Here is a 25144-nt window from a genome sequence, read left to right as displayed (position 1 = left end):
GTGGTCTTGACATTTTTTGGTAGTCTTCAGTTCTGTATGCTATCAAAAATATTCCAATCAGCTCAGATATTGTGGGTCCCACTCCTGCATAGAGTACCCTTGGACAGACCCACATTGACTTCAGGGGCTCTGTGTAGGCCCAGAGGTCCACCCACATGCAGGACTGGGGCCTTAACTTTTAACATCACGGAACTAGCAGGTTAAGAAATACAGTAGGTGTATCCCAGCTCCTGTGTATCAGGCCACTTCTCTTTGCCTGCAGTTTGGTCCTAAATTATTGTGTCTAAAATCTAAACCAACCGCCTGCGTTAGAGTTTTTGTAAACAGTAGCCAGTTTTTATAAATAACTGTTTTTATTTTCCTTGTTATATACTTCAGGGCTCCTATGCTTAGCTCTTCATTGGGTACTTACAAGTATATTTCTACCCTGAAAAGTGACATACTAAAAATGATGATGTGGAGGTCTATATGCAGTGTGCCACCCTGATTTTAAATAGGACTGACTTAATATGCAAGTAAATTCCCCCCCCCCCCCACATACCAGCCCCACATATGTACTTTGTTTTAAGGAAGAAAAATCTCTAACAGTTTTCAGCAAAAATATAATTGCATCATTCCTGAAAACAAGTACAACCCTTTCTAGTGTAGATAAATAGCTGACAGTCAAACTCTGTTCTTTTGTATTATCACTGGCAATAGAGATTCTGCTGGTGTAATTATGCTCTCAACTATACCTATTAATTTCAGATTATATTTTCAGATACACATGTGCAGCGCCATTTCACATCTCTGTAAAATAATAATCTGTACAAATTGGTTATGGTGGTTCCATAATTCTGTCAATTTTCCTGCTTAAAGGTGATCTACAAAGTGTGTGTGGGGAGGGGAGGAAGGAGAGAATATGTTGATGCTGGTTTTTATTTTTGTATCTTTGAGATATGAAGACCTGAAAAAATTAATTTTTCTCTTCAGGGTTTTTTTTTTTTGGCCTTTTTATGCCTTAGAATTATCAAGTTTTGCTTTCTTGCTTTTTGCTGGAGGTCTCCTTGCTGAGCCACAGAACTGGAAAGAGAGGTTTTCATATCTGTTAATTGAAGGCGCAGGAGTATTGATGCTTTAGCCAAGAGATTTTTCCTCCTATTATGCGTTAGATGTTTTTGTTAACACACATGCTTAACGAATGCCCATAAACAAAAGCAACATTGTAAACAGGCTAAAAATCCCTTCTTCTTTCAATCACTCGAGCTTCTCTGCCATAGTAGGTTTGATTTACTAATCCAACTAGTTCTCCAGTCATCCGTAGTCTTGCAAGGGAAATGGAACACAAGACCATGTGTTGTTCCATTTCCATGTGTTGTTTTAAAAAAAACAAACACCGCCCCAATCCTTCCTGTTTTAAAAGCACTTTTCCTTCCAGCCTTTTAGTCCCCCTCTTTATATAGCTTAAAGCAAGGGTCAGCAACCTTTCAGAAGTGGTGTGCCGAGTCTTCATTTATTCACTCTAATTTAAGGTTTTGCGTGCCAGTAATACATTTTAACATTTATAGAAGGTCTCCTTCTATAAGTCTATAATATATAACTAAACTGTTGTTGTACTAAAGTAAATAAGGTTTTTAAAATGTTTAAGAAGCTTAATTTAAAATTAAATTAAAATGCAGAGCCCCCCGGACCTGTGGCTAGGACCCAGGCAGTGTGAGTGCCACTGAAAATCAGCTCGCATGCTGCAGGTTGCCTACCCCGGCCTAACGAGTACTTTGGGTGGAATTCTGCACCAGAATTCATGTCCCCAGCAGATTTCTTTGCTTCCCCACATAAAAATGCTGGGGAAGCAAAGGGAAGCTGCAAGAGCGGTCAATCACCCCTCCCCAGCAGTGTGGGCTTGTAGTTTCACACACCCCAGACCACCCCATGAGGAGGTAAATCACTACAGGGAAGGGCTCATCTGCTAGTCCCGACTGGGCTCGGGGTATGGTAGGACGGGACTCCCTCTTCCCCTGCAAGGAGTGGCCGAGAGAATGCAGGAAGCTCCGTATTTCTCCCCCTCCCGGAACTTCCTGCCCCAATCGCCCCTAAGCTGTAGGGGGAGGAGTCACTGTATGGGGATCTGCTCACCCATCAGCCCAACCCCCATGCATCTGGACCCCCCCACATCCAGACCCCCCCACAAACCTCAAACCCTCACACCCAGAATCCCCCCACCAAGTCCCCCAGCCACATACCCCATCGAGCCTCACCCCGTGCGCCCAGACCCCCCCTGCACCTGAACTCCCCTCCCTCCCCTGCTAAGCCCAAGCCCCTGCATCCAGCCCCCCAGCACTGCACTCAGACCATTCCCCGCAGAGCCCTCCGAACTTGAACCCCCCCCCAGATGAGTCCCACCCTCCTGCAGCTGGGTCACCCCGGCAAGCCCCCCACCCCTGGACCCCCCACCCCACTGAGCTCCAACCAGCTGCACCCAGACCTCCCCACTAAGCCCCCAGTATCCGGACCCCCCTGTTGAGCCCATTCCCAACACCCAGACCTGCCCTGCTGGGCCCGAATCACCTTTACCTGGACCCCACAACTAGTCCCTGTGCATTAGGGTTGCCAGTTTTGTTGGTTGTATTCCAGGAAGTTTCAACACATGACATAATCTTTAATTAAAGATTAATCTTGGATGATCTTGGAGGGTTGGCACCTCTACTGTGAATCCAGATTCTTCCCCCTCCCCCCAACCTCCTTCTGAGCCACCCATACCCAGATTGCCACACACAGAATCCTCTCTCCCCACACCTGGATCCCCCTACACTAAGCCCCTCCACACTTGGCTTCTGCGTAGGCTGAGCCTGCCTGCCCCACACCTGGATGCGTGTGAGAGTCTGTCCCTCTCACTTGCTATCTTGGTGCATCTGGAGCCGGGGGACAGGGCCCGGGGTGCTTCTGGGGCAGACCTGGCTCTTGCACTGTGTCGGGGTCAGGTGCAGCATCACCGCCAAGTCCGTGTCCTGGGGCGAGGGCTGCAGGGTGGCCTCTCACCTTAATGCAGCCAGTGGCCTGTCCTCCCCACTGCCATGCTGGAGTCTCCACATTTATTTATTTATGAGTAAAATACGCAGAATTTTTATATTTTTGGCACAGAATTCTTGAAAAAGAGCAAAAAAAAAGCACAAACCCAGTGTTTTCCTTTGCAGAGCTTCTTTAAATAGCTTAATCTGGTACAGAAGATCAAATAATCTGGTGCAGAATGAGTCCCTAAATATTGCTAGGAATTTTATTTGTATATGTAAGTAAAACAAACAAAACGTACAGTTGAATTAATTCTACTGTTCTTATTCGCTCCTAGAAGAAAGCAGTTACTATAACTCTTCAAAGCGGGATTGGATTCCATATGACTTGCACAAGGATGCACTTTAACATCTATCTTTTAGTTAGATATGTTGAGAGGGGTTCCTTGGCAGGGGTGCTAATTTTCTAGGGATATAATCTTCTTAATAATGGTTTTATTTTGCTCCTGGTATGTTGGTGCCCCAGGATCCTTTTAATTTATTTGGCAATCACAGGGACGGAGCATCTTGAGCATATAGTTTGGATGATTTGTTCAGAGGTCAGGAGAGATGGTATTCATACATCTTATTTTACAGAGGGCTTCAAAATTCCTGTTGCCAGCCCTGAAAACATGTATACCATGCCCATCAGTGGGGTACCTGAGCACATTAATGTCATTATTAATCCAAACACATGTATTTAAAATCTGATGTACTGCAATCTTAGGCTAATAGTTTTTCATGGTGACTTTCCCCCCTCCCTCTAAGCTGAAATCAGAAGGGAAGCCTCAAAAGCAGATCTGCCAAGTTGTTCTGGATCACTTTGAGAAGCAATACATGAAGGAGCTGGGAGAGGCATGGAGCACAGTCAGGTTATTTTTTCTCTTTTTATCACCCTATAAAATAACTGCAAAGAACTATATAGAATTCATACAAACTGGAAATTGTGCTTCTGATTATTTTATGGATAAACTAGGATGCCAACATGGAATGATAGATGAGCACTGTCTTTAATAATTCTAGTCAAGCATCTGCGAAATGAGGGAATGTACAGGAAAGATCACATTGCCTGATGTAGAGATACAGTTTAGGTGACATGACCCTTTTATTAACATATGGAATCTTATCTTTTCATTCTTGATGGGACATTATCCCACTTGCACAAATCCCCTCAAGGAATTGAAAATATAAAGGCTGGATGCCTTATCCATAACCATAACTCACTTAGTTTCCACTTAGTTGTGGAAAGAAAAAGAGACAATAGTATGAGCTGAAAGCTAAGTATTAGTCATAGCCTTGAATTGCTTCATCAGAGTGTCATGATGACCTTCAAGACAGACTTACAAACTGGAAAACCAGTTAAAATGAGGGAATATTTCATAACAAAATAGCTTTTATTATTTTTATCTTTAACATATCTAAATAATGTCAAAAAGTAAAACAATTGTGAATATAGCCAGTTTTAAGAAAAATAAGATAAACAATTCCTTAGTCTCTGTAACATTGCATGACAAAAAGAAACATATTTTTTTTTCTCTTTTCTCCTCCTCACTCCTGATTTCCTTTTTTCTTTCTGTTCTTTCTTCCTTTTCTTTCCTCCTCACAATGCTTAGGGCCAAATTGTGGTCTGGCTGAAGTCAATGGGATTTTTGCTTTGACTCCAGTAGCACCAGGATTTGGCCTACGGAAAACCCTTTATGTGTTCAAAGGAGGGGAGGTGCCTCAGCAAGTTTCATATTTTATATTTCATGTAGCAATTTATTGAAAAATGAGGAAACGATAATTATATCAGAGACAGTGACCAAAAAAAGATAAAATGATATTCAGAAATACTCACCGGTATAAAAGAGGAATCACTCCAATTAGAGAACGAATAGTAACATGATTTATCATTAATTATATTTATTTCCCTAGGTACTTTTCTAAGCTCTGCTTTATTAAAATAACATTCTCTCACTATTCAGCTTCTTCTCCTGCTACATCCTGTGATTATTCCTATCTTACAAACGGCAAAACGGAGTCACATAGAAATTACGTGACATCCCCAAGATATTTCAACAGAGCTTTCACAGTTTAAACAACTGAAGATCTGCCCCTTAGAGGTAGAGTTGGAGAACATTATTTTCTAAATGGGCAGGATGGCAAAACATAATTTGAATATAGTTCCCATTAGATAGTTTTCTAGTCCCGTGTGGACAGGACCAAGCCATGATGGGATAGTGCTGCAAAATATTTTAGAGTAAGTCGGAGCTTATTATCAGATGCTTTTTGTCTCTGTCCTCGTTGGCTAGTCACATTGTTAAAACATATCCTTCCAAATTGTTTTCTAACAGTTTTCAAAGAAGATTGGGGAACCTAATATATAAACAGATTTGCATTTGATTTATTTGGTAACTTTCCCTAGTATTAAAAAGACCATCTGTAATGTTTATTTTTATTTTGTTTTGCTTGTTTATTTTCAGAAAGCTTCTTCAAAGAAGATTTTAATGGGTGTTGGATTAAGTGTGTTTATTTTAGTGCCCATTTGATCTGCTCTTGGAGACACTTTTTAGTTTTATGGATTCAGCTAGTCAGTATCAGTCAGATCAGTCCATGTTGTGACTTATGTCTCCCAAAATGTAAATGCTAACAAAGCCCTGTTGGTTTTATTTTTTTCAAAGAACGCAAAAAGGCTTCCAAATCAGCAAACACTGTTACGCTTTTCAGTGAAAACCAAACGCATTAAACTCCCCTTCCTCCCCCAGCCCCCGATTTCAGACATGAAAATTTCATTATTTGCAGAGACCATTTACTATGTGACATGTTTTAGCATGGAGCAAAATACCTTTTATTTCTGAGAGCCACAGTATTATACATTGGTTATTAAAGAATACATAAGAGTTGATTTAAAAAAGCAAGGTGAAAGATTAATTGGGAGCAGCGTTGGGGTTTTTTGTTTTCTGTCTTTTTCACAAATGAGTTCACAGCTTTTCTATGCTTGTATGCTTCTGAGTTCCTGTATATAACAATAATGGAGGTAAATCAAGTATCCCTATTTATCCTTTCTCTTTACATGAGAACAAAGAGATATTTCATGAAATTGAAAAGTAACACATTTAAAACTATAGAAGGAAATTCTTCATTACATAATTCATAATTAACCTGTGGAAACAGGCTCAAACCACTAGAATACACTTAAAATATCATAACTGTGGGTGAGCACAAAATCTAGCTGTGGTGTTTGCTCTAATTCCCTGAGATGAAGGGCTTGCTACATTATGGAAACTTAACTGTAACCTGCCACTTATTAAATATAACTGTTCTTTGTTTTTCCTTTTTAAACCTCCAGGGAGGTGCTCACATCACCATTGTGCTGGCAATATGCTGTTCTGCTTAATAAATTCAGCTATTCCTCTGAACTGGAGAACAACTTGCGTTTAAAGGGGTATCATAGTCTCTTTCAGGAAACCTTACCCTATCTCCCAGGATCATTAAAATGTTACATCAGTAGAACTCCTGGAAGATTCCCTGCACAAAAACACCAGATTGGTAAACTCAAGGAATATTATCTGCTGAATGCTGCTTCACTTCTGCCGGTGCTGGCATTGGAAATAAAGAATGGGGAAAGGATTTTGGATATGTGTGCTGCTCCAGGCGGTAAATCAATAGCTATGCTGCAGTGTGCCTGGCCAGGTAATGTATTTTATTGTTGTGCCAATTAAAATACAGAAATCAGGTTCCAGGAGCAGTTATCAAAGTTATTAGAAGGCATGTTTGTGTATGTTATGAGATTAAAATTTAGTTTAAAAGAGACGCTGTACTCAGTAGATTCAGACTGTTGAAATCAAAATATTGTGAAGTCAGTTTGTCCTAGTATTAGTAAGGACAAAAACTTGGACATGTGAATATGTAAATGGGCTTCATATTAATGCAGATTGAAAAACCAAGTGATGCTTCTTTTTCTTCCTGTCTAGAATGTACTCTGTGTATCGTGCACTGCTGCCAAGCATGTAGCTGTAAATTAATCACAGAGTTCTTAATGCAGGAAAACAAGCTTTTTCCAAGTGTCAAATATTTTTACATCTTTGTGATAATACGGTATGTTCATTGCACAGGGTTGGCTGGACAAGAACATAAAGCAATCTCAGAGTGTGTAGATGGTGCATAAAAGGGATGGGCCCAAGTTCATTTAGAAGAGTGACAATCTTTGGAGAAGGGAGTACCTATGCCAGGGGGTTGTTCTACACCTTAGCTGTAAGGTGATCAGATTGTTGGCAAAGGTAATTAATCATCTTTAGGAGGACGATTTCAACCGAAAGAGAGTGCGTGTTATGGTATACATAGGTCATATCTACAGCCTGCTGTGGTTCTTGTGGTGTCATGAAGGACTAAAGGCAAGGAAAATGAATGGGAGTATTGAGTGTCTAAGGGCAAGAGCAGGAGGAAAATGAGATTCTGTTGCTTGGAGCAATGCCTGTACACAGCAAGGTTTAATCTAAATGGGTAATTGTCATGGCTATAGGACTAGAAATAAAAGAAGCAACTGTGTTTGTTAATACAAGTAGGTTACCAGCCTCTGGTAGGTGAGGAGTTGAAATGCTTTGTTTGGGAACATAAGATGAGGACCAAGCTTGTGATGAATTAAAAAATGACATGTATATCCTCCTCATAGCAGTAGAAAGATCTCAGAAAAATACTCATACCACTGCTCTTTGAATATGGGTTACCGTTTTAAGTTTGTTTTACTGTGAAAGTTTTCCACTCTGTAGATATATATTACTAAATATTTATGGATCACCTTTTAGGAGCATGTTGAAAGTTTATTAGGGTTTATAAAAATTCATCAGTGTTGTAAAATGTGCAGTAACATAAGCACACACGTTACAATCTCTGACAATCCCAGGGAAATACTGAAGCATCCGTAATTGTAACTTCTAATATTGATAAAAATTTAAGAGCATTGATTCTAGTTAATTTGTGTTTAGGTCATCTTCGCTGTAATGAGTATGATAGTCTGAGATCAAGGTGGCTGAAACAGACACTAGAATCCTTCATCCCAGAGCCCCTGATGAATTTAATTACTCTCTCTGAACTGGATGGGAGACAGATTGGAGATCTCCATCCTGAATTGTATGACAAGGTAGAACCATTATGTATTGACAAGCTGATGGGATTAAAATGATACTTCTATTGTTCTATTCCTTCCTTTCCTACTGTAACCTGTAATCTGTAGCTGTTTGACGATGATGTCCTGTGAAATGCTCATGAAGTGAAGATGAAACTTTTTATTTTAATGTTAAAACTTATTCTCCATTTGATGGTCCTTCTTATTTGTCTGGGAGGAGTCTACTGAGTTGACCAGATGTTTTCTGCATAACTTAAACTTCGAACTGTTGAGACTTTGTGCGTGTGTGTTTGAGCATATGTTACATGATGTTGTTTATTGACTCATCACATTGAATTATGAATTTAAATAGGTGAATAAGCAAGAGAGATCAAGGGTGGGAGATATTCAGATGGATGATAATTATAATAATATTGATGGAACTCGGAAATGCACAAAAACAGTAAAATGTTTTAAACTGGTTGTTTTTTCATGCTTCTAAAAAGCAAAAAATGATGCTGTAAATTTTTCTACAGAAATTATATTCCAATATTTTCAAATAGGATGCATTGCACAGATAGTTAACTTCTTTACAGGTAATACTTCGTTCATTCTTTTACTCATTGGCTGTACAGGTACTGCTGGATGCTCCGTGTTCAAATGACAGAAGTTGGTTATTCTCTTCTGATATTCAGCAGGCTACACTTAGACTCATCCAAAGGAAAGAGTTGTCTGCTCTACAGGTTCAGCTACTAAGGTGAGAATTGGAAAGAAAACCTATTAAAGAAACTTTCTTGTGATTAAATTAAATAATATTGTGGCAAGATTTGGTATGTGTAACAACCAAATCCAAGTTTCATGTACAGTACTCCTTCCACTCTGTAAGTGCAGAATGTGCTACAGTCTGTAACATTGTTAAATTTGAAAGTTAGATAAGAGTTAATGAAGAGTCATTTAAATGTAGAACTGCAATACAAACACCAGGGTCCAAATCATCAACTGACGTACAGTCCGTGCCATTCTATTGTCTTCATTAAGAGTGCATCTTCATTTAATAGTTGCCTCAATTGCCGAATGATTCAAAACACCATGCTATGTTACAGAAACAAACACAGAGGGAGCACCTAAAAGTTCATTGTGGCTTTAGAGGTATATTTGATTCTGGCCATATTCCCCATTTTAAGCAGAGGTTTAAGTATGGTTTATAATTGTTTTTAAAAAACATGTTATAAAGCCTGCTTACCCCACAAGAATCCATGTCCACTTTCAATGAAGTGGTCTGAATCCATGTCCAATCGTGGAAATTCTGATCAGGCATTTTTCTCTTACTTTCCACAGAATTATCACTTGAAGTGCACTTTTAGGCTAATTTGATGACAAACATGCCAGTCAGTGATGGTTACCATTACAGTTGTCACACTAGATCTCTGATTGTTCTGCCTCTCTGTTTGTGTTATTTGGACTGTTTCCAGGAAGAGTACAAGGGCATGGTGTTGTCCACACTTACATACATGAACTCAGTAGGTTTACCCATGTGAGCACGTGTTTGTAGGATTGAACCATAGGTTTTTGGCTTTGCTGCTGCTGCTGTGGAATTGTTATAGCTTTGCAGCGTTTGAGGCACATGCCTATAAATAAGAGGTTAAGCAGCAATACAAATTGTAGTGTTTATGTAAAAATTTGCAATTTAATCCAAATCAGGCTTGCTAAACATTTTACGTGAAAACGAATTTCATTCCTCTACAAGGTTATAGGCCAACAGTATAGAAAACTGAAGCCCTTTCTTTATCCAGAGCATGAGAAACAGCAATGCAAGCCTCCCCACAATAGCTGTGATACATGGGGTGGGGAATAGCTCCCTTTGATGGACACCCAGGCAGCCAGTTAGCTGTAAAATCCCTCTTGGTCTGTTCTCTGCTTGCTTTACTTGTAAAGGGTTAACAAGCCCACAGGTAAAAGAAAAGTAGTGGGCACCTGACCAAAAGAGCCAATGAGAAGGTAGAACTTTTTAAAATTGGGAAAGAAAAACTTTCCCTTTGCTGTTCTCTGGGCTTCAGGGACACGGAGCAGTAATGCTGTAAGCAGCTTTAAGCCAGTTATGATTATAGATCAGAGGTGGGCAAACTATGGCCCGCGGGCCACATCTGGCCTGCGGGACCATCCTGCCCGGCCTCTGAGCCCCTGGCCTGGGAGGCTTGCCCCCGGGGGTCCCAGGAGGGCAGTCAGGAAGGAGAGGAGGGGTTGGATGGGGCAGCAGGGGCCGTCAGGGGACAGGGAGCGGAGGGTGTAGATGGGGCAGGGGTCAAGGAGGGGGGGTTGAATAGGGTGGTGGGAGGCAGTTAGGGCAGGGAGTCCGGGCGCTGTCAAGGGGCGAGAAGTGGGGGAGTCGGCTAGGGGGTGGGGGCCGGGCCATGCGTGTCTGTTTTGGGGAGGCACAGCCTCCCCAACCGGCCCTCCATACAATTTCATAAACCCGATGCAGCCTGAAGGCCAAAAAGTTTGCCCGCCCCAGTTATAGATTATCAATTCATACCTTGAACCTACTTATCTGGAGCCTCCGATATGTAAGGAAAATTAGGAAATGTCTAAAAAGACGCGATTAGGGTTATTTCTTTTATTTCTTATTGGCTTGTGAACTCCTCTGTGCTAACCCCATATGCTTTTGTTTGGTTGTAACCTTTAAACTGAACCCCCAAGAAACCTATTTTGGTGCTTGATTTTTGGAATTGCTCTTTTAAAATCTAGCAAAAGCCTAAGTTCCAGATGTATTTATTTATTTTCTGTCTGCCTTTCTGTCTGCCTTTCTGCCTTTCTGTCTGCCTTTCTGCCTTTCTTTCTTTCTTTCTTTCATAAAATTTGCCTTTTTTAGGAACAGGATTGGATTTTTGGTGTCCTAAGATGTTTGTACATATGCTGTTTGATTAGCTGGTTGTAACAGCTAATTTCCTTTGTTTTCTTTCTCAGCTCTTCCCCGGAGTTGGGGGTGTGTGTGAAAGGGCTTGAAGGTACCCCACAGGGAGGAATTTCCAAATGCTCCTTCCTGAGTCCAAGGGATTTTTTTGCATTTGGGTGGTGGCAGCGTTTACCAAGCCCAGGTCAGAGAAAAGCTGTAACCGTGGGAGTTTAATACAAGCCCGGAGTGGCAAGTATTAATTTTTAGAATTCTTGCGGGCCCCTGCTTTCTGCACTCTGAGTGACAGAGTGGGGATTCAGCCTTGACAATACCTTTCAGATTTGGTTTGACTATTTTTTGTTGAAAAAGGAATAGTCCTGAAAGTTTTTTATTTTAGCAGCAATTTAGTTTTTGCCGCCAACCACATGAAAATTAATATTTTTTCCCTATTATTTTATTAATACAACTGTTGTCCTTGTAGATGTGTGTTAGAAAATAATTTTTAAAAGATTAAATGAACAATTAAATAATGCAATACAGTATAATAAAATGAACATGTTTTTGGAGCTGGGTTAAAGAAGAATTATTTTTCTTTCCAAAAAATAGTTTCTGCAGTCGTATATTGTTTTATAGCTATTGATCAAACACTAAACTTTTAAATGCGCATGATGATTCACTTCAGAAGTATCCAGCTGTCAAGGCAAATTGAGAGAGGAATAAAGTAACGTTTTTTTTTAAAGTTTTTTTTTAATGGAAGGCTCCATAGGAACAGTGTAAGATACTTTTGCATGACTTCCAGAGAAAAAAGGCCTCCCAGAAACCTATGATTGATAACAGAAATATGAGTGTCTTATTGCAGTAATGCATCATGTCACCCATTTCCTCTGAAGAAATCAATCACATTTGAAACACTGACCTCCTTCGGTTTTCTCTTTTCAATATTTGACATGTACAATCTAATTTGTGAACTTCTAGCAAAAGGAAGCATACATCATTCACTGAAATTTTCCAAATTTGTATAAATCATTCTGGATTATAATCCTGATGTAGAAAACTCTTGGCAGCAGGAACCTGGTTTTTAAAAGCAAGCCAAAAAAGTGCCTGTCAACCCAAATAATATTGAATACAATTATCTCTAAATCCAGAAGAGAAAAACATCACATCTGCTGAATGTGCAGTGAACTAGCCTCAAACAGTAGCAGCAACAAAAATTTGGATTTGTGAGAACAATATATTTTTGATCTGTAACTTGCAGTAGAAAAATGTTAATACATCTTTCCTTCCAATGGGCTCAATCAGACTGTAAATTCAACAACATATGCACTGTAATTTTTTACTTGTCTGGATTTTGGAATTTAGAGAGTAAATTATTTTTATTAGGCTCCTGTTGTCAGGGGTATGTCAAGGATTAAGAGCCTAATTCAGCAAGGTAGTTAAGCATGTGCATAGTCTCAATGAGTTCAGTAAATGGTTTAATAATGTTTTGGATTTCTGTAGCATCTTTTATCTCAGGATGCTTTACAAACACTAATGAATTCTCCCAACACCCCATCAAGAAAAAGGATGAAACAGTATCAGGGAGAAGCTAAGTGACTTGTGCAAGATGGGTCAGCAATTCAGTGGCAGCAATAATAAGAGAATAGGGGTCTGCTCACTGTCAATTACTTGTTCTGATGGCCTCTGTGTGACTAAGATTGAGGAACTGAGTTCAAATCCTGCCTCGATAGAGACTTTTCCATTGATCTTGAGCAAGTTGTTTAAAGGGTCTACCTCAGTTTCCCGAATTGTAAAATGGGGATAAATACCTACCTACTTCAGAGATTTTATTAGGATTAGTTAGTTCTATGTAAAGGCTGAGCATTTACATTGTTTAGCGGTAATTATGAACTATAGAAGGAAAGAGAATAATAATAAAATGGATGAAATGCAAATGAAATAAATTAATACTGTGAGGTCAAATTTAGCCCAAAATTTGTGATTTTTTTTTTTAAATTAACTTTAAAGTTAAGGTATAGAAATGCAGAGCCAAACAATTGTAACTCCTCCTTGTAGTAACAACTTGTGATGACCATACTATTATGATTACTGTATAGTAGTGTTTGTAGGCCCAGATGAAATAACTGATTTTTAGAGGCAAATATGATTTCCCCCCACCCCCTTTTGCTTTATGATGTCATTGCACAGCAGAGCTAAGGTTGTTTGGGCCAAAGCTGATTGGTAATCCTTTTAAAAATGTAGCCAATGATCAGGATTTCAGTGCATTTTAACTATATTGGAAGTTTGAAGAAGAGTCTGTGTATTATTCAGATCATTTGAAAAATGTTTTGACAGAGAATGCTAAATTTCTTAAAGGTCTTATTTTAATTTTAAGTCACTCATTGATTTATTTGTAAACTTCTGGAAAATTCATCCTGTATGCAGAATAAGAGTTGAAATTTTGGAGAGGACACACTGTATTCTTTGTGTGTAATGAAGTGTTTGAATTGCAGTACAATATTCAGCCTTAACTTTAGAACTGTGACAGGTATTCCATAATATGTATTTTTAGTATTACTGTTGTGCAACTGAAGTGCTGTAATGCAGTATTGTGTATGTGCCTGTGTGTATATATAACTTCAATTTTGGTATGAATATTGGTAATCATATGGTATTTTAAATGGTTTTGGGAAGCCTCTCTTTTTGGAAGCCAGGAGGTTACCAAAACCACTTGTACTTCTTGTTTCTGTAAGTTTGCATACACATGCTTTCACTTAAGAGTGAATTCAGAAAAATAGGGAATTAATAGCATTAGGTAAATGCAGGTACAAATAGGTAGATGCTGCACAAGCTTCCTCACAAAGCTTCTGGTCTGTTACTCTTGCTGCTTCAGTCCTAGGCTTCTCCTGAGCAGAGATTGCTCAATAATGGCCTAAAGATCTACACAAATGGGTGGACTAGGATGAGCTCCACCCTTTACCCATGTGTCCTAAAATGGGATTTTCAGCACAGTTCTCCAGGTGAATAGCTAGTATGGTAACCTAATATGCCACCTAACCTGCACTGTCCCCTTGAGTCTAGCCTTTTGATAATGTTCTTTCCTTTGAAAGAGAATGAACAGACTACTGCTTTTCAAAACACAGCTATTATATGTTTATCTACTTTATCCAGCAGTTGAAAAATAGTGATGTGGTCTCACTGAAGAATTTATTCATTTTTAATGAAAAAAGCATTTAGTATGTAGTGAATGTTGTACATTACCAGATATATTTTCCCCTCAAAATTTCTAGGTTATCTGCACGTTTCCATTGAGGTGGTGAATTTTCTTAACATGATTGGAAATAAACTATAGTTCTGCTTTCCATTCATTTTCATTTTTTATCATGCTTTCTGTTCAGACCGAGGGGAGATGGATTTTCTGTCTCTATGTGAATAGGTAAAATACTTTATTTTACTAGAGCAGCATGCAGTAATGCAGAAAAGGTTGACTGTTTTAATTTCTGATCTTTTTTTCTTGGAGTTATAACTCACTCATTTAATTTCATTGGGCAGTACAAGGTACACAGATCACTATACAAGGTCCTAACTCAGGTGAATATTTCACATGATGCTTTATTTAAACTTAAGAGGAAAAACTACTTTTTTTTCACTTTCACATTTTTTGTAAGCCTCTTGTTTTTTTAAAAGAAGTCTTGCTATTTGTTGCTTCCTTCTAGTGTTTTGTCCAGAGATTGAACTCTTCTTTCATATGTTGCTAAAGAGGGTCACACGATTTCTCTGATTACATGTACAGTAGAACTTCAGAATTACGAACACCTTGGGAATGGAGGCTCTTTGTAACTCTGAAATATTCATAACTCTGAACAAAACATGGTTCTTTCCAAAGTTTACAACTGAACATTGACTTAATACTGGTTTGAAACTTTACCACGCAAAAGAAAAATGCTGCTTTTAACCATCTTAATTTAAATGAAACAAGCACAGAAATATGCTTGTCAGATATTTTTTTAAACTTTCCCTTTATTTTTTTAGTAGTTTGTTTTACACAGTATTGCACTGTATTTGCTTTTTTTTGGGGGGGGGGGGGGTCTCTGCTGCTGCCTGATTGTGTACTTCTGGTTCCATTTTAGGTGTGTGGTTGACCCGTCAGTTTGTAACTCTGGTGTTCATTAACTTTGCGGTTCTACTATATCCGTTTCACACCAGCCTTTCCTTACAGTTAGTTGTCCCTCTTTGATCAGATGATGGCTGCGGTCCTCATGCAGTAAACCACTTAAGCATGTCCTTAATTTTAAGCAAATGAGTAGTCCTCTTGAAGTCACCTTTCACTCAGTTAACCAGATAAGGTTTTACCTCCAGTGGGGATTTGCTCTTATTTTAGCCATCAGTGACCTGTCATCAGTGTATCTACACCAGCACAAACCCCAGTGTAGCTAGGGTAAAACTACTATAAGCGACAATCAACAGCAGTGAATTTACTCCAGAAAATAAATTTATTTCACAAGGTCTGTATCTCAGTGGTTTGAGTAGCTCAAGAGAGCAGCAGTTGGATACAGGGCTCTTCATCTTTAGCCCTTCCATTCAAGTCTAGTTGAAGTCAGGAGTGACATCAAAGCTACAGTATTACTGTCTAAAGGCCTTTCAGTGATGTGTTTAAATAGGAATTGGTTAATTTCCTAATGAACAAGTGTGTGTTTATGTCACAAAAATAGTTGGCATTAATTTGGCACTATTGTTAGTCTCAGCAGAGAGGCCAAGAACTGAATGCATCTGGGGAGTGAACAAAATGTATGGGGTACATCTACAATTTAAAAGCTTGGGGACCCTCCCACCTTGCGGGAGGCCTGGGCTCCAGCTCAAGTCTGAATGTCTACACCACAGTTAAACAGCCCCTGGGCTTGAGCCCCATGAGCCCGAGTCAGCCGGCACGTGCAGGCCGCATGGTTTTAATTGCTGTGTTGACATACCCATGGGTGTCAGCGGTGGTGTTTCAGTGCACGGATAGAGCACGTGGGCAGGATTGTACTGTGGAGTTTTCAGTCTCCTGGGGTGTGAGTTTGCTGCTTTTCACTTGTCCTAAGTTTATTAGAAAAAGAGAAAAGAATGGAAGGTTAGCATCTTTGTTTTTCAGTATGAAAAGACTGAAAAATCTAGTTTATCCTTATAAACTGAAAGTTTCACTGTAAGTGAAAACTGACTGCATAGCTAAGTGGATACATATGAATTTTTCTTATAGAAAACCCTGACATTGATCATTATAGAGAGAGATTTTCAAAGGCCCCTATGTGCCTTAGAAGCATAAATACCAAGTAGACTTGGTCAAAAGTTGGCATTTTCCTTCTGTGGGAAATTCTGAGAGGAAAAACTCACTCCATTTTGGAACAAGGAGTAAAACATTCAAAATATCTGATGGAAGGGAAAATTCCCCAAAATTTCATTTTGAAATAATTAAAACTGTTTCAAAAATTTCTAAACAGAATCGACCCCCGCGCCCAAGCTCAGGTTTCTGACTCAGCTGCTGTTCTTAGGGCTTCTGTGCTCCAGTAGAGGTGCCATGGAGCAGGGAGCCTGGAAGACCTGTGGTCCCTGACTCCAGGGTAGTCCATATGGCAGGGCTGCCCTCTGGAGCCGTGGACCGTGGAAGCCCAGGGTCCCCAAGCAAGCTGGCAGGAAATCAGGCAAGTTTGTGACAGAGCCCTGCATGTGTTTCATTGGAATTTTGTTGAAACTGAACATTTTGTTTTTGACACACTGACATTTTCTGAGGAAAATCTGTTTTGTCATAAAATTCCTGACCAGCTCTAACTCACTTTGGGGCTTTTTAATATCCCACCTGTAGTGCTGCCTGGAATAATTAGGGCTGCAGGATGAAGTCCCTAGGAGATTTTGTGAGTCTTTTGTTCTCCCTTCCCTTGTAGAGGAAGTGCTGCTTGGGCTGTAGACGAACATGGTGTTTTTTAATTAGTGAACTAAGTTGTTGGCATAAAAAAGAACATTCATTCAGCTCAGGCATTTGAAAGTTTGCAAGAGAAGAAGCCATTTCCATGAAGATTACATGACTAGAATATTTAAGTTTTGTGACTGTGGCATATGTGGAATGCCTCCTGCTGGTAGGAGCTGTTTTGCTAAAAATAGCATTGCCACTTGTGATGATGGCAGCATGGAAACCCAGAGTGGGAACTTGCAAACCAGGTGTGACATTTAATATGGAAATAAAATATCTGAATGTTACACAGCTGATTGTTACAATTCTGATGGTTAAACCACCATGCGAGCAAGAAGGAAACACATAGTCGGCCTCTATTACAGGGCTTCTGTATTTCTGGTGTCATAAATGACATACAGTAGCTCTCTGTTAGCAAGAGGATCATCTCCAGGCTTGCCTCAGAATAAGAGGGGCCTGTTGTCTTTCAAAGTGTTCAGGCTGCTGGGGAAAACAAAACAGGTGAAATTTTCCTTTTTTAAAAAAAAGTTACTACTTTTTTTATCTTATTATTGTTTGGAAAAGCATTGTCTCTATATGGCAACAAAGCTCACTGTAATGAGGAGAGAGGAAAACATCATGCTTGGGACACAGAGAGAATACTTGTACTGATGTCATGCCATCTCCATGCCATGCTGTCATCACAATATATTGTGAATTAGGTATTGTAGACACAGGGAATTTCCCTGGCCTTGACAGCTTGTTTTTGGAAAAACTATGGGATATAACTGACATGACTCTGGGAGGACTGGGCTCAGTTTGATTTTTAAAGAAATTGGGAAGGGGAATGCATGATCTAATTCATCTCAAATGAGAAGGGTGTGGATGAAAGTAAATGTGACTTCAGATTCTTTGCATGAATGGTTTAGAAGCGATTCCTTGCTTTTTTTTTTTTTTCCTGATCAAAACCAGAAAAATCAGTTTTTTGCCTAGTGACCAAAAGATGGCACTGTTGAAACGTTACATTTTTTGTAACTTGACCTGAAACCCATATAATCTTTCTTTTAACACTGAAAATGGTTAAATTAGTGATATTAATACTGACCCTTCCAAAAAGATGTAGAACATATAATCATGACAGAAAGAGCCATCTGGGGACGTGGGATTGGTAATACGAAATATTATACTGGTATTGTTTTGATATCCACTTATATGTCAGTTTTATAAAAGGCTGGGTTTGTAATGCCATTTTTTTAAAAAAGGGATAAAACGGCAACCTATCACGTTGTTTAATTTACTTTTAGTGTGAAATGCCCACCTTTTGGCATTAGATAACTCCAAAGTTTTTGTGATATTTAAGTATTTGAGTCATTGAACGCATATCTCTACAACAGATCTTCTTATTTTTTGAGATACTGAAGTAATCTTATTGCTCTGCTTTTCTTTATTTCTAATTTAATTTTTAAGTGTCAGTTTCCTCTCCTGTTGCATTTAATGTGAATCTTGAGACTTCGACCAAAGAAAACATTAAGTATGTGTTAGAATACGATGTAGTTTTTCAAAATCACATCCATCAACCCTGCACTGGCAGGGGGTCAGATTAGATGACCTTCATAGGTCTCTTCCACCTCTGGCTGCTATAATTCAATATGCATGTTAGTAAATCTGTTTCCAAAGAGATATTCAGTAAAAAATGAGTGATAATGAATTCTTTGTAAATGCATAATTTCTACCATAGGGGAATTTACACTCCTCTTAATTGCATTAGAGTTGTACCTGGGTTTGCTAAACATCCATCTGAAATATGGTATACAGCTATGCCCTGACTATTACATATGTCTGTCTTGGAAATATTGTAATTATTTAAAGACAAATTTAATTATCCAGCAATATTGATATCACTATTTAAGCCATGCATAGTGTGGGCAAGCATCATGCAAACTTCCACAGACATATCTGCCAGTCTCCCTCAAATCTAATTTGCCATGTCCCAGTCCTTTAGTGATTGAAAACATGATTAAATGGTTCTGAGTTTTTGATATCACAGTGGATCCCATAAATTGTGCTATTCCGATATCTCGTAAAGTAACATATGACACCCAGGGAAGGATTTATTTTTGCCTCTAAACATTTTATTTTCTTCCTCAGTGCCTCTCTTCCCTTCCTTCTCGGCTTGTTCTCCTCCTGTTATAAAACCTAATGGCATCTCTTGCAGCTTCTCTTCCTATACACCTACAGATGTGCATTATTCACCTGGAAGAGGATATCTCTGAGTAGGCCTGGAAATTGTGAATGAAGCGTGTTAAAGGATAAAATTGAGCCTCGGCAACTTACCATGCTACTTTCTTTAGCATCCTAAATATAGGTACATTTCCATGCTCAACAGCTTGTTAGCCTCTGAAGCCCCAAAAATCTGGCTCTTCCGAAGTAGTGTAATTATTTTAGACACCTACTTGGCAAACTAGGAAGCTGCTTTTGCAGGCTGCTGTGCAGGTCATCTTTTGATAGCAGTGATTTGTTAGTAGGCATTTTAATGTTAGTGCTATTAACAGATTCTCTTGTCTATAAAATAAAAATGGGGATTACGTGCAACAAAAGTACTACAGAGTCTCCCATTAACAATTGCCCGTCCTTGTTAATAAACAGTCACAGGTGTCTTTCTTACGACTTTTTAAACAAATAGTCTTACAGGAATGTATATTGGATTACTTTAAAGTTTAGGTCAAAATAAGGTTTAAAGTAGCAGTCGCTCCTGTACTGAACTAGGGCTTCAATATAAAGAAGTAAAGCTTCAATTCCAAGCCATTTCAATTATGTGCAAATTTATATTACTTTTAATTTGGTATGGTGAATACATGAACTTGGATTTAAATTTTTGAAAACACGATTAGTGTAACTAGTTTTATATTTTAATAGTTAAGGTTTTACTAAAGATTGACTTATGATGTTTTAAGAAATATAATTAAAGGAAACTGCATTGCTAGGAGCAAATATGATCACAGTTTGATTGTTTTAAAGCAATGTACTTTAATTTCATTTTCACCAAAGTATTTTTAGGGGTCTTCAGACATTGCTTCCATTTTAATCATACGTTTTTAGAAATAAGTAGTAGATGTATAAGTGAGCTATGCTATTATGTCTGTAGATTTGGAGCCCATTTCTTAAAGGTGCAGAGCACCTCATGACAGGGGACAAGTGCTTTCGGTGCCTTATCTTTTTTTATTTTTATTTTTGATCAGCCATTGATTGTATTAGTAGTTGAGCATCTGACAGGACTGGATTTTTAATGACTGAGTTCTCTGTGAGCAGTGCTATCCCCTCTCAAAATACTGTGCTCTAGTGTCAGACATTAGCCTGAATTCTGAAGAGAGACTTTACCACAAAGTCTTTTGGATTAGAAAACAGTCCTACCAATTGAGCCTTAACTAACTCATTTCAGATAGATAAATTGCAAATGCTAGAATGAAAACAAAGCAGAACAGGCAGCTAACAGAGGCACTAAAGCATCTGGTCTAACTTGTCCTTAAGCAGGAAAGAACATTACTTAATTTACAGCACTCCCCTCAACGTGCTTATTTGTGGAGTCAAATGTGTGTTGCTGGCTACCTGCCCTACTTTCCAGTGAATGTGCTCCACTAGTCCAGGTGCACTCTGGTGGCTTGGCTGGCCTAAACATCGCCCCATCTATTTTACAAACAATAGGATGGTGAGAGAATGGAGACAAATGCAGAGAGAAAAGGAGGGTGAAGAGGCAAATGGGTGGGGTGAGAGAGAAAGGGCAGAGAAGTCGCAGGTGTTTGGCGCCAGCATTGGCGCTTCACGTCCCTATTTTCCTGCTAAGAATGATATGCAGAAATGGCAGGTTTGAGGTTCGCTACCCAAATGTGTGTGCTAGCACTGCATTAGATTAAACTACAGGAAGCCATGTGTTCATTCTGGTAACAAATCTAAATAGGATTTGTGGGAGGAAGGGAGTGAATATTGCACTCTGAACAGAAAGGAGGGTTGACAGGAATACTCGGCAACATCCACTCACTTGCGAAGCTGAACAGAACTTTACTGTAATAACAATCACTGAAAGAGTTACTCTCTCTGGTGCCTCCTTAGCTTCCTTGAGCAGGGCTTTCCTTTTCTTGCAGAGCTCCTCTAACCCTTGACTTATCCTGAACCCGGTTTGGATTGGGCTTCTCTTTATTGAGGTTTCACCAATAAAGGGGGAAACTCCCCCAATCAATTTGAAAGCCCATTCTGTTCTTCAAGGTCTGGTTTCCTTTCTCCACCTGTTCTCATTCCGAAGTGGCATTATTTTTCTGCCAAGTGGGAGCTGCACTGAACAGCTCCCCCCATTGGTCTAGAGTGAAATTATACCTCTCATTTTAACTTCCTCTTCAAAGTATCGAGCTGAATAGTGTTTTAATTATGCTCCTAGGATATAAATATCATTATGCTTTGTATGAAAAGCCAGGAAACCAAAAATATGACTTTATTCTTCCACGACACTACAAGAGCAGTATTTTAAAAGAGAAATGGTTGAAACCCTTTTTCCCACGTTGTTATAACTTTCTTGGAGACATCATACATCACTTACTCCCACTTTTTCGAAATATCTTCTGCTGATTAAATATATATTCTAATATGACCTATCCCATCAGATCTCAAAAGTGAAGCACGGTCTGGTTAAGCTTGTTTTGCGGGAGATCCCTGGAAGGAACACCAAGGTGTTACATAGGAATAGGTGGTGGTGGTGGCTGTAGCAGCATTTTTCCTACTGGATCACTGCTGAACTAGTAGGCCAGCATGGTCCTAGCAAGCGCTGTCTCTGCAGGTGCAGTCTTCCAGAGGAGATATAAAACTGGGTCCTGACCACTCAAATGCATTAATATTTGTGTAGCCCTCTGGAAATGTTGAGTTGTTTCTTCCACGTTGAGTAATTGCATTCAGCAGCCTTTTCAAATGAAAGGGGTATGCTTCAGTAAACTTGCATTTAGTATTGCCAACTACTGAAGTGGGCATGTTTTCAACCAGAGGTGGCCATATTCCAGTAGTGACTGAAGTGATCTGTTTACATATCTGTTTATAAATCACTCTTAGGATCCTTTGGGGTGAAAATTGCTAGAAGAGAGATTGTTTTAGGACAACAGCTTACCAACAAAAGTAACTCTTTTAAACATTTAATGATGCAGGTTTGAAGAATACTACAGTATTGGAAAAAATAGGTTGTATTGTATCATGGCTTTTTTCCCTTGCTCCCATAACATTTAATCTGTGTTAGCTGAATATGCCTTACAGATCTCCTTTCAGTGTTTTAAGAAATTATTGTGTTATATTTTCCACCCCCTTAATAAGATGTCTGCTTTAAATGAAAGCAAACAGGGTCCCTGTTTCGTTTTTCTTGTGTTTGGAGGTTGAAGAAAAATAACAGATGCCATTTGTAACGTTGAGATTGTATGTAATTGCTATGGTTTTATTTTTGTAAACAGAGCGATTGTGCATTTTAACGTTTAGCTTTCATACAATTAGAGACATTTGATTTGACAAAGCATTTGCTGATTAAGGATCCAATCCTGCAGCTGTTAAATACATGGAAAAGCTTCTGGATCAGCCCCAAAATATGTTACTAAACAATCAGAGTTATTGACCCATCATAGGGAGATTGTAAGATGATACAGTAGTAGGGTACCTTTTCAGGTAAAGCAGTAAGTCTGATTTGCAGAAATGCACGCCAAACTGCAAGCCTAATAATTTTGTGCTGTTACTCCAGTTGAATGTTCATTTTGGTGTCTGCATGTGCAAATGGCCAGCTAGGTATTTAGCTGGCCATTTTTATGTTCTATCACCTAGTTTGTATGCACAATTACAACACTTGCGGTTGTGCATGCCCATATTAGAAAATCAGGTCCAAAGAATACTGGTTAAGTGTTGGTAAGATGATCATTCTGAAGTATGCTTGGAATCATATATTAAAATGCTACTTGTAAATTGTTATATGCCTTTAAAAATATCATAGGGTAGTTTGAAAATACACACTTAAATGAGAGAGCAGAACATAAAACAGGTAATTACCTGATTATCAATGAAATGCGCAGTTATGACAATTTGATTGTTTATTTCCTGTAGGTGTGGTGGTTTGGGTTTTTTTGCCACCCCTCCCCCCATTTGGTTATGTTTAATAACTCTGACAGATCTAAATCTGGGTTTTTTTGGTTACTTACAGGTCTGCCATTAAAGCCTTGTGTCCTGGAGGATCTGTGGTCTATTCGACGTGCACTCTCTCGAAGGCAGAAAACAGTGATGTAATCAGTCACATCCTAAACTCCTGCAGTAATGTTCTGCCTGTAGATATAAGTGAACTGGCCAATGTCATTTCCGATGAGTTCACTCTGGTTGCTGGTGTCCAGCCACATGAACTTTTAGTACTTCCAGCAAGGGGGAAAGCATGGGGGCCTATGTATGTAGCTAAATTAAAGAAAACGTAGACTAGGTGGCATTTGTAAGTCATATTGACAAATTCTTATTTATTTTTAATACACTGTACTCATATGCATCTGTGCCAAATATTTGTCCAAGTAGCCTGGATTTAGAGTTGTGAACTGGTATATCAGATGCTGTCAAATGATCATTAAATTTGAGGTTTAATTTGTGACTAGGACAATATCCAGTATGGCCCAAGCCTGCAGTTGGATCTGCTTGCACAAACCTCTGGCATCTGGACCCTTGTGGAGCCCATTAATGTATAAGTCTACAGAGGCAAATGTATTCCAGATCACAAGCTTCCATAATATCTTATTTATGTATTGTTTCATCTTGAAGATTCCAAAAGGACTTAACCTTCTATATAGCGACATGGCAGAAATGCATCTGCTTTTGGGGTGAAGGGCAGCAGCCAACTCACACAGACATTGCTGTACAGTGAGGAAAAGAGGAAATTTTGGCTAAAGGCCATCAGACACAACATTCCCTATCCTCACAAAATAATGCCTGAGAATCTTCAGTGCCCGCCTGAGGTGAACAGGACCTTCGCCATGATCTCACCTGACTGACCTGCACAAAATAAACCTGCACTGAACTTAACTACTCTTTCATAAGAGGATGCAGAGTTCTTTCACCTCTGCTGGCTTTGAAGCAGTCCCAGGGAGTCAGTATGTCAAACCTGATTCTCTCACATTCCTGCTAATGGCACAAAAAGAAACACAAGTTGCTTTGTTTTAAAAAAAAAAAAATAATAATCCTAAAATACTTTAATAATGAAAATTTGTTGACAGGAAGACAGATATACAATGTAATGATTTAGTCTACAGAGACATTTTGTACATCAGGGAAGCAGTCGAAGTACAATGCACACATTTTATATTGTTTTCTATAAAGGAAACTTCAACCTTTTGCTTATGAATAACTGTTTCAGGGGTAAGAGAACCCTGAAGAAAGGAAAAATTATCCCCAGTGTTTTCTTGCACTAGAATATGATGGAGAGTAAACAGGGGTAAACTGGATCTCTTGGGGCATGAGGGAAGCAGATGAGGGTGTCACATGTTACATTCCGTAGGACAGGATGAGAGACCCTGGTCCAGTAGATGCTTATTCCTAGATTCCAAAGCCAGAAGGGGCTATTGTGCTCATCTAGTCTTGCCTCCTGTATAACACAGGCCATAGAACTTCCCCAAAATAATTCCTAGAGCATAACTTTTTGAACAACATCCAATCCTGATTTAAAATTGGTCAGTAATGGAGACTCCACAATGACCCTTGGTAAATTTTTCCAATGACTAATTACTCTCTGTTAAAAATGTACAGCTTATTTCCAGTCTGAATTTGGCTACCTTCAACTTCCAGCCATTGGATCATTTGATACCTTTCTCTGCTAGATTGGAGAGCCCATTATTAAATATTTGTTTCCCAGGTAGATACTTCCAGACTGTAATCAAATCATCCTTTAACCTTTAGGTTGAGCTGCTTGAATCTATTACTATAAGGCATGTTTTCTAATCCTTTAATTATTCTCATGGATCTTCCTGAACCCTATCCAATTTTATCAATAACCTTCTGGGCACCAGAACTGGACACAGTATTTCAGCAGCAGTCACACCAATGGCAAATATAAGAGGTAAAATAATCTCTCTGCTCTTGCTCGAGAATCCCCTATTTATGCATCCAAGGATCCCATTAGCTCTTTTGGCCACAATGTCACATTGGGAGCTCATGATCAGTTGATTATCTACCACACTTCCCAAATCTTTTTCAGAGTCACA

The 25144-nt window shown here is 39.1% G+C and overlaps 1 protein-coding gene across 2 annotated transcripts in view; it reads left to right on the top strand.

The window, feature by feature from the left end:
• NSUN3 (NOP2/Sun RNA methyltransferase 3) overlaps nucleotides 1-24103 on the top strand; it is a 29118-nt gene extending 5015 nt beyond the window's left edge. The window contains exons 1-6 of one of the 2 annotated variants that reach the window (XM_043510201.1): nucleotides 2824-3262; nucleotides 3792-3895; nucleotides 6352-6695; nucleotides 7988-8142; nucleotides 8742-8863; nucleotides 23113-24103. In XM_043510201.1, coding sequence (XP_043366136.1) covers nucleotides 3861-3895; nucleotides 6352-6695; nucleotides 7988-8142; nucleotides 8742-8863; nucleotides 23113-23374 — 918 coding nt within the window. In that variant the 5' untranslated portion in view covers nucleotides 2824-3262; nucleotides 3792-3860 and the 3' untranslated portion in view covers nucleotides 23375-24103. Of the gene's footprint in view, nucleotides 1-2823; nucleotides 3263-3791; nucleotides 3896-6351; nucleotides 6696-7987; nucleotides 8143-8741; nucleotides 8864-23112 lie in introns of those variants that run through there. The other variant, XM_038370604.2, reaches the window with a different exon arrangement.
• Nucleotides 24104-25144: the final 1041 nt, after the last annotated feature.

This window comes from Dermochelys coriacea, chromosome 1 (genome assembly GCF_009764565.3).
Source record: "Dermochelys coriacea isolate rDerCor1 chromosome 1, rDerCor1.pri.v4, whole genome shotgun sequence".
Lineage (NCBI taxonomy): Eukaryota > Metazoa > Chordata > Testudines > Dermochelyidae > Dermochelys > Dermochelys coriacea.
The sequence above is the reverse complement of the archived record's forward strand: the minus strand, read 5'-3'. Positions and strand labels throughout refer to the sequence as shown.